Source organism: Egretta garzetta, unplaced genomic scaffold, assembly GCF_000687185.1.
Source record: "Egretta garzetta isolate BGI_Z169 unplaced genomic scaffold, ASM68718v1 scaffold234, whole genome shotgun sequence".
In the NCBI taxonomy this organism is placed as follows: domain Eukaryota; kingdom Metazoa; phylum Chordata; class Aves; order Pelecaniformes; family Ardeidae; genus Egretta; species Egretta garzetta.
In genome coordinates, this window is record NW_009259528.1 from 1422177 (window position 1) to 1436861 (window position 14685).

The window sequence follows — 14685 nt, forward strand, 5'->3', positions numbered from 1 at the left end:
CCGGACCCCGCGCCGGGGGGATTTCCCCAGCCGCTCTGCTGGGTTTGGGCAGGAATCCCCTGCACGCGGGGCTCTGGTGCCCAGAGACACGGGGCACGGTGCTCCTGCACCCCCAGCGCCCGGCCAGATGGAGAAGGCCACCCCGCCCCAGCACGCTCGTACAGAGCCCAGCTCAGATGCTGGCATTAGGCTCTTTTTTTCCCTTCATACTCCAAAATTGCTAATGCTTGTTCTAAACATTGCTTGTGTGTGGCTCTAGCCCTCTCTTCTGGTACCTGAAGGGAGGCAACAGCATCCGCCAAGTAATGGGCACTGTTAGGTGCTGACACCCTGGCAGGCAGGGCAGTGAGCACCAAAGGACACCAGTATTTACACCCACCTTCCGGAGAGGTAATTTTGCATCCCCATGGATGCAAAACCTCGCTTCTTTGGTATTCTAGATCCAGAATCCAGCTCCAATTATATTCTTTTTTCATGGATTACCAGGTGCTGAAACCAGAATTTACTCCTTTGTGGTGGTGTTTGTGACACCTCATGCAATCCCAGTATAATTCCTATCACTGTGACCGAGCTACCTAAATAGCTGGCCCAGTGAAAGAAGAAAGGACCTTTCCATGGACGAAGCAGCACGGGAATTCCGAGGTGGCCAACGGGAGAAGCGAAGACAACGGCCGGCGTGCAGCAACGGCCGCCTCCAGCTGCAAGGGAAGCGCTTCCCTGCACACGAAGCGTGCCGACAGTATTTGATAAGCAAACAGTTTCTTTAGCTTTACCGCACGTTTTTATTGCTAAGACACATATGTTGCCTGGATTTTTCACAGCAATTAGTTCAACAGTCACGAAGGTCAGCTCAGCCGCCCGGACAAACGCACCGCAAGGGAGGTTTCTGCACCACGTCCTCCTGCCAGGTCTCCGTGTCCCAGTTGCCTCCTCTCTTCCAGACCCCCCTAAGATGAGCCATGGCGCACAGAGCGCACAGAACCGCAGCTGCTTGCGAGCTGTCTTCAGCTTTGTAAGAACCAAACCTATTGCACGCGCTGCTCCAGCCAAGCCGTCGCTCCCGAGATGGGATGAGGAGGCATTGGGACCCTTCAGCTTCTGGGATTTGCTTAAGGAGAGTGCAAACACCCTGCAAGCTGCCCTAAAGGAAACCTGAGATCCTCTGAAACGCATAAAACGTGTGAATCACGCGTGGCTAACATAGAACACAGCAACGCCACCAGAAGCTCCAGGGAGCTGGTCAGAACTACTGCCTGCCAGTGTTTCCAGACGTTTTTCCCAAACATGCTTGTTGAAAACTCTTTTCCTGTACCACTGCTTACCTAAGTAGTGCTAATTCTGCAGATTCTCCCCAGAAATCAGGCTGAACCAAACCAATGCTCTCCGAACACTGGGATGGGGCCAGCTGGGTGTTGAGTGTCACAGAATCCCAGAATCCCAGCATTGCAAGGGTTGGCAGGGCCCTTGGGAGCTCACCCAGTGCCACCCCCCTGCCCAAGCAGGCTCACCCAGAGCAGGGGGCACAGGACAGCATCCAGGTGGGGGTTGAAGATCTCCAGAGAAGGAGACTCCACAGCCCCCCTGGGCAGCCTGGGCCAGGGCTCGGGCACCCTCACAGTCAACAAGTTCTTCCTCCCGTTCAACTGAAACCTCTTGTGCTTCAGTTTGTGTCCTGGCGCTGGGCGCCACTGGGAAGAGTCTGGCTCCGTCCTGGTGACCCCCACCCTTGAGATATTTGTAGGTGTTGATGAGGTCCCCTCTCAGCCTTCTCTTCTCCAGGCTGACCAAGCCCAGCTCCCTCAGCCTTTCCTCGTAGGGGAGATGCTCCAGTCCCCCCATCATCCTTGTTGCCCTCCTCTGGACTCTCTCCAGGAGTTGTTTCTCCTGTTCTTGTTCGAGAAGCGTTTCTGGTTTAGTAAATGATTAATTGGATGGATACATTCCCTTCAGCTCACTCACTCCCAACTCTTTCTGGGAGGAAGGAGCTGCTTGCTCTGTGACAGACGACAGAGTAGCGCCTTCCAGTTGCGGAACACGTCCTCACATTACCTATTGAGGGAGAACCAAAAGCTCCTGTTTGGAAGCAAATAGCCACAATCCTAACTTGACCTACAGTATACTACCAGACTGCTGTCTACTGTGATAGATCATCTATGAAGCAAAGAGCAGAGAGAAAAAAACCCAGGGTGCTGAATTTCACTGAACTGGAGAAGTCCATTAATACTGAAGGCCTTTCAGGGCTCAGCACTACCAGCTGCTGATTCCTCAAGCCGCAATTCCAACCTCTTAAATTCACTGTCGTCAGAAAACCTAACTCTTCTTCCATTCAGATGAAGTGAAAACGCAGCGCGACTTCGTATACAAGGTTTCGGTTGAAGTAAGTCATTCAAGGATTCTGCTGAGCGTAGGAGTGTGATTTTGCATGACTTAGCACCGTATTTTAAAATCCCAGTTTAAGTCACCAATTTCGTTCTCATACTGCAAACGACGTCTCACTTTACTTTCTCTCCTCGTTTATTTATTCAGTTATTACCACGCTATCGGTTGGCACCATCGCCGAACGACTTGCTTAGTTACACTTAATGCAGTATCGTCCGCTTTGCCACTGCACAGATGAAAACTCAAACTCCTACATAATTATCTTCTATAACAGCACACAGTTAAAACCAATTTGGTACCTGGCTTCTGAGTTTTGTGAAATTCCACACTGTTGGGTGGCTGAGCAGTTCATCAGCACTGTGGTATCTAGCTCCAGAAGGGCTCATCGTTCCAGGTCCACAGGAGGCAATCCATTCACCACCAACAAATTCCAGAACGGTTCACCGATTCAGTGGTAACTAGTACTGGTACTGGCAGCAATCCATTGCCACCACGTGCCGGAGCGGTGTATTACTTCAACGTCACATAATTCTAGAGAAGTGCACTCAAAGTCACCTGTCTCCAAAGTGGTTCATCATTTCAACGTCACCAGAGCCCACGGTGGTGCATTAATCCTGTCTCATCTCCTTCCACTGAGGTTCATCAATTCAGTGCCCCAAAACGCTGAAGCAGTGTTTAACCTGATTAAAACTCATCAAGAAAGAAAAAGGTCCCGAGAAAATGGAAAGACAGACATCATACAAACGTAGGAATCAAACCTAGAGGTCAAGGGATCTCCGTTACAAAGACAGAAGTGATTTGGTTAGCCAGATACTTGTATTTTAAAAATAGACATCTACCAAAGTCTTCAGCTCTCCACCCAGCACAGCGCATTCAAAACCTGCTCCATGCTGCATACTCATGGATATCCAAACACATACAGCAAGCGCAGGTCTTCCATTAAATCGGACCAAATTCCAACTCCAGTCATGATCAAGTATCCCTGAACAAAGTAATTTCGCCATCCCCCCTTTTAAAACTGCTGCCCAGTTGGGCGAACTGCTCTGGTGCAGACCATGGGGTCGGAAGAGGGATGAGAGGCCCCCGCCGCCCTGACTCGTCGGGTCTCCCAAAGAGCTCCACCGGGACCTGCTGACTCCCGCCCCGTTCATCCGTGTCAGAGAAAGCCCGGAGAGGAGCCGGATGCCGCACAGAAGCCTCGGCGCCGCCCTGCGTACGGTCTGGCTGCGTTTCGCAGAATACAGCTGTAACCGGAGCTCTCCCAGGCGCAAAGGGAGGCAGTCAGCCGGCACGGAGCATCACCGCCGGCGGCTCCAGCAGCACGCAGGATCTCACAGCGCTGGCACTGCAACCCAGCTCCCCGGCCCTGAATAACCCCTGCACCTTGCACCACACACGCGCTCAGTTCTGTCCTGAGGAGGAGGAAATATCCAGGAGAACACATGCTCCGTTTCCAAAAACCTCCCACTGGTTACATGGGTAGTACTGGAGAGCCCGATGAATGTATTTTAACTCCCCCCCGCCGCAATGTCTCAGGCTAGAGTCTATCACCCCGTTTCATGGCATGTTCCCAAACACTGAAGCCCATTAAGTTGAGTATCTTTAAGAACTTTAAAAATCTGCAAGCAAATTTCCATGAGGTACCATATCACCAGCAGGTTCGACAGTACCATCTTCGTGCAGGAGAAACAGGCTTGCACCCTGTTTAAATTGCTGTCCTGAAAAACCCGAGTTTTGATCTCTAATCCACACACACTGCTCTTACACATATGCACCAAACTGGCACTGAATAAACTGGAGATGGGTTCCCCAAAGTCACAGCGGTTATTGTGTCCGTCAGGACAATAATTAGCAGCCCAATTCTAGAAAAAGGACAGCAGCATCAGCCCGGATAGCTGAGGGGGGGCCTTTTCCTTTGTAACCCCCAGACTGCTGACTCTGGGGATCACAACCTGACGTGTGGGACAGACTCTGGCATGGAACAACTTTGACAATAACGGGGTGGCACTTTGGCTCTCTGCCTGCCAACGCGCCAGCCAAAGGGCCCAGAGCAGCCAAAAAGCTGAGAGGGCTCGCTTCTCCCTGCCGCAAGGGAGGAAAAGGGGTCACCCTGTGCTCCGAGTCCTGATTTGCCCAGTGCTCTGTGTGCCTGGACACGGGGGCGATGGATTCTCTCTTAATTATCTCTTAGCTCTTAACGGAGATCAAAACAAAGTCCGTGGCAGCAATATCCCTACACTGTCGCGCTGCCAGTAATGCTTCACAAGAGGCACTCGAACTGAAATTGCTCGTTGTATTACTGGAAGCTTCCAAAAAGGGTAAGAAGGTTTTATTAAGTACAGACTTCGATAAGTGCCCAAATCTCAGCGGCGTTTAGGAACAGTCTGGCACTGGCATTTTGGTTATGGCGCCTCCCTGGCTTGACAAAGAACTAAATAGCGCTTATCTGTCTAAAACTGAAGTCTGAAGTAAATCTGAACCCCATTTGTATTTCGTGGTTTCAAAATACCAACGCGATGTCCTTTTTTGAATGAGTTTTACAGACAGATCAATAAACAGCAGGCCCCCTGGCCTCCGGGGGGTCCCTCGGCTCACCCGTGGGCGAGCGCAAGGCGATGCTCCAGCAGCAGGCGTTTAGAAATGAAAAAGGCTGAAGTTTTCCCCTCCACCTGTTAGCTCACGGAGGTGTTTGTGGTCAGGATGAGCCTGCTTTTGTCCAGTGCTAAAGATTTGCTCTGTGATTAACACTGGTGGAAGCACAGAGGAGAAAAAAGCTGCAGCCACCTGCGACAGACCCGGCCCACGGCTCACACCGGAGTAACTGTGGCGGCAGGACAAACGACGCGCAAGGATCTCGCCTTCGATTTGAAACGAAAGAAGGTCCTATTTTCATTGCCTTTAAGCAAACGCTCAGCTCCTCGCTGCCCTTTCGCAGCGCAACAGTCCACCGCCCCGGGCTCATTTTCATCCCATCCGTGATGCTCCTTAGCCAGGGCAGGGCAAAACTGAGACTCGCAGAGACCAAAAATACAGGGAAAAAAACGGAGACAACAATCACAGTCTGCATACAGACGTGTACCAAAACACCTGTTGGTACAAAGTTTGGGGTTTTTATGTTTTTATTAGGGCCCAACTGCAACTTAAATAGGAAGTTGTATAGGATGGGGGGGGACATCAAGGGAGCCAGATGTTTGACAGCCCAGCTTCCCAGCCCTATTCCTTACAGGGAGGATGGTAAAGTTCATCAAAAGAGCTTTCGAATTACTTTTATGAGAAAAAGTAAAGCATTAAAGGGAAAAAGAAAACCCTCGCCGTGAGACAGAGCCCAAGCAAACCAGTTTGCAGACAAACTCCTTCCCGCCTAGAGATGCTGCACAGAACCTTCCTGGCCTTGTCACGACGGGTCCTCGCCTCCGCTTCGCTCTCGGTCAGGGCTGCGACGAGCTCCTTGGGCGCGCTGAAGGAGCCTTTTGCTCCCCATCACCCTTGCTGTGTGTGTCCCCATTCCCCTCGGTAGCCTCGCCCCATTTGCTGTGTGATTACCAGCCCAGGGGGGAGGAACTCGCTACTTGGTACACCTACACCACTGTGTAAGGTAGTTACGGAAAAGTGACATTCCACCACAAAAAGCCCTAATTACACTAAAAACGTTCAGTTCAAGCCATCAACTTAACATCAACCATAAACATAGTTTTATATATAAACATGACTTCTGTCAGCACCAGCCAGACCTACTGCTGTGTAACATCATAGAATCACTTTGGTTGGAAGAGACCCTTGAGATCATCGAGTCCAACCCTTAACCTAACCCTGCCATCCCACCACTAAACCCTGTCCCCAAGCACCTCATCTACCCTTCTTTCTTTTAAATCCCCCCAGGGATGGGGACTCTACCACCTCCCTGGGCAGCCCATTCCAGAGCCTGACAACCCTTTCGGTGAAGAAGTTTTTCCTAATGTCCAACCTAAACCTGCCCTGGCGCAGCTTCAAACCATTCCCCCTCGTCACATCGCCCGTTACAAGGGAGAAGAGGCCGACCCCCCCCTCCCTACAGCCTCCTCTCAGGCAATTGTAGAGGGCGATCAGGGCTCCCCTCAGCCTCCTCTTCTCCAGACTAACCCCAGTTCCCTCAGCCGCTCCTCTTTCTTGTAGTGAGGGGCCCAAAACTGAACACAGTATTCGAGGGGCGGCCTCACCAGCACCGAGTACAGGGGCATGATCACTTCCCTACTCCTGCTGGTCACGCTAGTTCTGATACAGGCCAGGATGCCATCGGCCTTCCACATGACTTGGGAGGATCCAGCTCAAGACTGAGCAGCTCCGTGCACGGAAGGCAAGCGGAGCGAGCCACAAACGCGCTCCGCTGCTCCTGTACCGTCATCACCGTCATATTCTTGATAACGCGGCCGCTAGCGAGAGTGCAGTTACCAACACCCTCAAAAAATATCAATACAGATGTACAGCAGAAAGAGCTTGAAAACCAAGGATTTTTAAACTTACTTTTGGAAGGGACACGCAGGTTGGATCGCACCACTTGTAAGGAGTCTGCTTGAACTCGAAGCTCGTAACTTTTCACACTTTCATAATCCAGAGACTTTTTAACTGAGATCACGCCTGTTCTGTTATTAATAGCAAACACATCTGAAACCCAGCAAAAACAGAAGTAACTTTCTAAGACGCATAAACACTTTTATTTAATGCCCAAGTGCTTCTGTTTTGGTTGCTGACACCATTCTCCGACCTTCTTCAGAAGGCCATTCCCACCCCTCCCTCGGGCCTCTGAAAGCCCAGGTATCTCCTCTTTCAAGCTGCCTCCAAAGGAGCACAGCAGCTGAACGTCACCTGGCGCTGGAACAACCAGCGGAGGACTCGCTGGCAAACAGCCCCTCTCACAGGAAGGAGGGTGGGACGGGGAGTTTGGCCACATCCCTCCGAATACTTTCGTGTCATTTTGCTCAGAGAGTTCAAGGTGGATCACGGAGAGCACCCAAGATGCAAATGCGGGAACAACGCTTTGCTTAAGTACCAGGCTCTAATCTAATCCTTGTGGCTACGGCATTGCCAAGCCTATAGGCCCTTACCACAGACTTCCAAGCAAGAGGCGCAAGTCCATCACAGCTATTTATATTCTTATTTCGGTATGCCACGGATTCACACCATGTGGCACCGAGGTGAATTTTCACATCAGTGAAAATGTCATTGTATTTTAATTTTTATTTCTAATTCCACTAACTAATCTGATCTTCAGCTGATCTCTAAAGGCTTGTACAGACGAGGTGGGGTTTCACCTCAGCAGCTTTATTTCTAACCCCTGTTTCTTGAAGAGTTCTGGTGCACGCCCCAGGCTCAGCACAACCACTGAGACCAAAAGATCAGTGCTTACCCTCTTCGTTTCCCGAAACGATGGAATAGACAATTGTCTGGTTCAAGGCGGCCGCTGTAACAACTGCGACCACAGTTCCTTTCGGTGCGCTTTCGCTCACTGGCGGGGGTCTGCAGAATTGAACAGAAGTATTTGTGTTATCTTCCAGTTAGAAGAACAGCAGATTACCAAAACTTATTCCTCGGGTTAGCGGCGTCATCCATCTGCCAAAGCGAGAGGACCTGTTAGTACAGAAAGCCCTAAGAAAAAGGCAAAGGTTTAACCTTCGCCTCTGCAAATGCAAAAAGCCAGTATGAAGTCTCCCTGACAAGAGATGACAATACAAAGATACAATGGCTCTTTGATAGGAGAAACGGAAAAGCAGGGAATAACGAGTAGAAACACAAGAACCACCACAGGCTGATAAAGTGCAAGCAAAATTCAGCACACAACAGCTCATCCATAACATTCGGCCCTACTAAGAAAACTCGGTAATCTACCAGAAGTGTACGCAGGAAAATTCATGCCTGGGTCAAACGCTATCATATAAACAGTAGGCCCTTCAGAGCCACCTCCACTGCCATTTCTACTCTTCAGAAAGATCCAAAAATTTGCCTGCCAATCCATTTCGGTACTAAAAGCCAAGATGCTTTTCAGGAAATCAGCTGGAGGCCAAGTGTACATACACACCACCAAATTGTTTTGGCTTCACTGAGCATCGATTCGTGTAAAGAAAAAGAAAACATGCTAACACGTCGGTATCTCATGTTCTCCATACCCTGCAAACACGGAAAGCTGAGCATCTCATATTCAGCATCACTTCATCATGTATAAATAACGAGTTCCCTCCTGCGACGCAGCAAGGAATGACTTCCCTCTTTCTCCTCCACTGTCCAGACGTCCTCTCCTCAGGAAATGTGATGGGGAACATTTTGAGATGCCGTCTCCTCAAGGAAACTGTAACTAGTTCAGCATGAACAAAGAGTCTGTGCGCATGTATTTAAAACAACAATCTAAACAATTTCAGCAAGAAGTGAGACTCTTGAGGTAATCTCAAATCAACTGCTCAGCTTCTCATCACAGCAAGGAAAGGCCAAATTCATGCTAGAAACTATTCAGGTAGTGAACAAACAAATTTGAAAGGAAATTTTTGCACTCATCCATAAATGCAGATGCTTCTTTATTAAAACTCGCATTACCCAGGTGTTTTCCATTCTTAAATAGGACACTCATACAGTATATACCAAAATAAAAGACAGATGAGGATCTGTTGAGATAGGCTCCAAAGTAACAGTAGACTTTAAGGAGTTTTTCAGTTTTGCACTGAGCTTCAAAATTCCGGACAGAATCTACACCTGCTTTCGTTTCAGAGAATATTTGATGACTTCCCTCTTTCACCCTCCAAATACTCCACCCCATGCCACATTTTCCCATTCTAAGGGCAGAAAGCTGGAACCCCAGGCTGCAATCCTATGGAATCCACACCTTTGCCATCACACACCAAGAGACCAATAATCTGCCCTTGACCTCTGTCTTGCAAACATTTTCTTTGGCATGAATATTGGTTCAAAGATCCTAGAAGAAGTTCTAGATAATGATGCTGAACACAGGGAATTAAGTTAAAAAAAAATGTCAGCAGGTAAATTATTCATTGTTGTTAAAAAAAAGGAAGAAAAAAACCCAGGGAAAAAAAACAGGAAGAAACGGAAGGAGAAACGGAAGGAGAAACGGAAGGAGAAACGGAAGGAGAAACGGAAGGAGAAACGGAAGGAGAAACGGAAGGAGAAACGGAAGGAGAAACGGAAGGAGAAACGGAAGGAGAAACGGGGAAAAAATAAGAAAGAAGGAAGAAATAGGGAAAAAAGGCAAGAAGAAGAAGAAGAGGAAGCAGAAGAAGAAGAAGAAGAAGGAGACCTGGGTAGTTTGGATGGCAACGCCTGTTAGAGGACCTCTTGCCCTGGAGGCCATGTAACCGGCCGTCACGCTTCGGGGCCTTCTGCAGGACCTGCCGTCTGCCTCCGCGAGCGCTGGCCCGGAGCTCAGCCGGTACGTCTGCCTCCTGCCTGGAGCTGCTGTCCAGGCTGACCCTCCATCCCCTGCTGCTCCCTTGCCCGCCCTAAGGGCTACCGTGCTCCTGCTCTTCCCGCGGTCTTGCTCTCAGCTTAATCAATTACACCACCTGCCAAAAAGATCATAGAATCATAGAATGTTTTGGGTTGGAAGGGACCCCTAGAGGTCATCTAGTCCAACCCCCCCGCAGGAGCAGGGACACCGCTAACTAGATCAGGCTGCTCAGAGCCCCATCCAACCTGGTCTTGAATGTTTCCAGAGATGCCAAAAGCAAACCACACCCGCGGCCCATAGGGCACTCCCAAATTAAAATGCTATATCTCACGTAGCATGGCGAGGCATCAGCTCTCCTGAGCATTCCTAGGCCCTCCACTGTTCAAACACTGGGGAGAAGCTGCTGTTCCAGAGCCACCCTGGGTCACCTAAACTAAACCTGCACCACAATGCTGACCTCACATTTTTCCCCGCAGGAGAAGATGACGGTAAATCCGCTTTTGCTCAAATGCAGGTGCGCAGAGCCGATCGCTCTGGCTTCCCAACCTGCTGCCTCGCGTCAGCAGTAGAAATAAAATCCATCATTGCTACCTGATTTATTAAACTGCAAAACGAGTGCGATAAAATGCTTATTAACGCGCATTTTACAAACGCACAGGTTAATCTTGGAGATGGGGGAAAAAAGGCTGTGAAAGCTGAAAGCCTTTCACGCTGTAACGCTCTTGATGAGGTCAGAGACGCGGGCCAGCGAGGAAAATAAAGATCCTTTTTATGTGGCATTCTATATTACATTGTTTTCCTTTTCTTCTGGAGGCATGTAATCCAAACACCCCCCATGTGCATACACAACCCCCCCATTCCATCGGAAGCACGCCTCCAGTTTAATGGAAAGGGCCTTATAGCTTCCCCCCCGACAGGGCTGAACTCAGCGCCTTGACGAATCAATATCAATTAGCAAGCGGCCGTTGCGTTTGCTCTGAGGGGCTACAGAGGGAGCGGACAGAAAACTGCCACGGTCACGGTATTGATTTCATTTCCCTGGTGTAACTGGGGTGATCAGGTTCATCAGGAGCAACGCATCAGCTGAACGAAACCACGCGCCTGGTCTCCCCCAAGAAGGTTTTGCTGACCCGTGGAGAAGCGAACCAGCAACGGGCTATGGAATTCAGCTGGCAATAGACTGTTCTTCATCCTGCACCACAAGCTCTAAGCAGCTTTCTTTAGGGATAAGTGTGTTATTTCCCAATTTTTGAACAACTAAGATGTACAACAGAGCTCTCGGTTTGTTTTGTAAGCAGTAGATACGCTATTTGAAGGCATTGTAGGGGACAGGCAAGGGCATTTTTACGCCGTAACTTTGCATTACTGGCTGATAAAGGCTGCCAACACAGTCACTACCTGACGGGACCTTCTGCCACTGCCACCCACCGGGGGCCGGCGCGCCGCTGCCTCACAGCCCAGTGCTGACACTTGGAATATTGCGAGCGAAACTGCTGCTTTCTGAGTTTCTGAACAAAACGCATTCTCAAATACGTGACTTCTAACATTGCCCCCATAATCCTTGCACACATGGGTATCCACACACCTACGGTCACATGCACGAGCGTGATAACCCACTTGCACCCCATAAATCAAACTGAAATGGGATAAACGGCGATTAACGCACGCAACTCCATCTACCCACGGCCTTAATCTTTCCTCCTCAACACTCTCCTTTGCACAACCATCTACTGACCATGACAAAATAAATACCTTTCCAGGTGTCGGTCATTCACACGCTATTTTTCTGTAACCGTCACAGCAACGTGCAATTTTGGTCGGTCAAGCTCCACCTCAACGTTGCTGCAGAAATAGTAAGTGGTATCTGGTTGGCAACCAGGGCGGGATGGGCAGCGGGAGAGCCCCCACCACCACGGGGGCAACAAAACCCCTGCGGGAGCCCTGGGGCCTCAGCACGAAGCCCCCCAGCTTGCCCAAACCCCTCCTGGGGAGCCACGGTGGGAAAAGAGGGCGCAGGGGCGGCAAAGCGTGAAGAGGAGCGGCCGAGGTAAGATCAATATCCGATGGCCTCGGGAAGAACCAAGTAGTTCAAAATTGACAAAAGGGATGTTCAGTAACGAGTCCCCTCCTTCCAGCCACTCTCCTGATCTGGTTGGCCCCCAAGAAGATTTGCCCGTGTCTCTCTGAGGCCCCTGTGGCACCGCTTACCGCTGCAGCACGAAACCAGGCCACAACGTGTCAGCCCCCCAGGAAAAAAAAAAAAAGCAACCCCGAACTAGAACAACAACAGGACTAAAATAGTCATTATTTATACAGAAAAACACTGGAAAAGGATACAAATTGTAAAAGAGTAATCTCTCTTACTTTGCTGTATCTTGATTCGGGGGGAAATGGGGACCGAATGCATCTCAGGTACATGGCAGGGCATAACTATTTTTCAAGTCCAAAGTGAAATTTCAGCTTTTTCTCTCTTCCCCTCTGCTTCTTTTTCCCTTTGCTAAACACATCAGCCTCTCATCTGTTTTTCAATTTGCCCGATATCCAATAAGCTTTAAATTCACCATGAAACTTTTCTATCTCCAGAAGCATGAATACGAAATTTAGTCAAAAATTAAATTTAAAACCAGCAAAGCCAATAATAAATTGGAAAATTGGTTTAGTACTGAGGTTTAAGAGTGTGATGTGTATGTACTCTGTATTAGGCACTTCAGTCAACTCTATTCCGTGAATTATATTTGAGTTCACGGAGGTCCGTAAGCATGCCTCACAACTTGAATATTTTATTTTTTGTTTGATTACATTGCTAAGATCCTTAGCTCTACTTGATTAAAATGTCATTTGGACCTCTCCTGGTAACATAAGCTCCCTACCTCTCTCACATTATGGCTTCTTAAAGTATTTTGGCCTTAGCTACTTGTAACTCTCAGGGGCATTTCACCTGAAGCCCTTCCACCCTCGCCCACCCGACGCACGTTTCCGAGCGGCGTAGCCAGTCCTGCCCAAGCTCCTTTCCGCCGGCTCCTCACGGGAAGCGACTGCATTTGGCTTTTTGTCTGTCTGCTGCTTTGCGTTGAAGAGAAGCTATGCAAGTCATGAAAAACAACCAAACTGATGTCTTTTTCTGGAGAAAAGTCACGTGTAGACAGAGGACCGGAGTGTCTAAACCAGAGGTGAGCTAACAGTGAAGTTCTACGGAAACTAAAGTAGCTCTGCCACCAGAAACACGTGCAGTGGCCTGGCCATGCAGCCAAGTGTACAAGTTTCTATCCGACGTAGCAAAACAAAAAGTAAAAAAAAAAAAAGAAAAGAAGTAGTAAACACAATGGCAGCTCTTTCAATCCTTTCACCAATGCATTTAAACTATCCTGGCTTCCTCTCCTTGCCCAGAGAAAGGAGGACCCAGCCACATTTTAGAGCAATAATTGATCATTTTCTCAACTTTCCAGTTTCTGGTATGGGTGACTGTCAGAGACAGTGATTCTTCTATTCTGGAGAAGAGTATTTTCTTCTTAATTAGATGTATTTTTCAAGCAGTTTATCCTCAAAGTGTCCCGGACAGGATCACGTATTCCTTACTGTACTTAACATCCTCACTTCCTGTCTCAATTCTCAAATTGGTTCAAGACATCCTGACCTTTTCATGGTATTTATCTCTAAAACAGATGACAAGGGAGCCTGGACATCGTTACAGTGAGCCCCCATCAGAACCTATTATCTTTTAAATCAGATGTCAGATTTTTATTCCCACGAACTCTCTGTCATCAGGCGTAATGCATTTCTGTGATCCCACCAATCTCCCTAAATTAATGCCAAGGACGTGAAGACGTAAACATGTCTGTCAGGATTACTACAGAAGCAAAAAAGTAAAAATAAAAATAAAATCCTATCAAGCGCACTGCAGGACCCTCACAAACACGCATCGGCCACACGGAGAGGTATCCGTAGGGTCAACTCTACGACCGAGGATAACGCCGCGGCTTTGCGCTCTCGTAATATGCTGCCGGGAGCCGGTAGGGTTTAATACGACATTTGTGAGTTATTCCTGTTCCAGATTCACATTCCCAGGGTGACTTAGTCCCACCCTTCATCAAGCTGCAAGGCGGTGTTGAGAGCGTTGGCCCTCACCCGCACCAAGCACCGCAAGGCAGAGGCCCGGCACGGGTCACCAGGCAACGCGCAGCCAGTTCCATTTCTCTGTAATATTTCATTGGGAAAAAACCCCATAAAATTACAGAGTTTCCTTTTCATTTGGTAAAAAGAAGGAGAAGATTTTAATAAAATGCAACATAGCACTACTAAAGCCAGGAAAGCTGGAAAAAAGGGTGATCATGCTACTACACTGCAATCATCTGCTCACTCGCTCAACTCATTTTTCAATGGCAAATCACGCTTCGGTATCTGCTGTAGAAATCATTTAATTCCCTAATTTTTTATAACCACATGCTACAGCGTGCTTTCTTCCTTTTTATTACAAACTAAGTAAGCACCAGGAGAACACCACCACAAAACATCCATTCCAAAGGCAAAATCACACATATGCTCCTCAAGCCAAGCTGCCATTGACGTGTGAGGCAAATTAAAAATGCATGTTGGAACCTGTGCATCATTCCTCTAGCTTCAGTTTGAGGGGAACACTGACAATTCCCCTCTGCCCCCCCTCCCGCCCCCAAACTGGAGAATCAGAAAGATGTTGCCAGTGGTATTTCACTCTTTTTCATGTCTTTTATTCATAAAATGTGAATGTAAATTCCACTATGGGAAAGGTGGGAGAAGCAGTGGTAAGTAGAGGTATGAGGCCAGGCTGGGAGAGTTGGGGGTGTTCAGCCTGGAGAGGAGAAGGCTGCGGGCAGAGCTGAGTGCGGCCGGTCAGGGCTTCAAGG

General features: G+C 48.8%; 1 protein-coding gene across 1 annotated transcript in view; it reads right to left on the reverse strand.

Annotated features, from left to right (window-relative positions):
* Positions 1 to 14685, reverse strand: part of PCDH15 (protocadherin related 15) — a 326536-nt gene that overhangs the window by 50476 nt on the left and 261375 nt on the right. The window contains exons 23-24 of the mRNA XM_009637544.2: positions 7763 to 7872; positions 6880 to 7020 (exon numbers count right to left, since the gene is read on the reverse strand). Coding sequence (XP_009635839.1) covers positions 6880 to 7020; positions 7763 to 7872 — 251 coding nt within the window. The remainder of the gene's footprint in view (positions 1 to 6879; positions 7021 to 7762; positions 7873 to 14685) is intronic.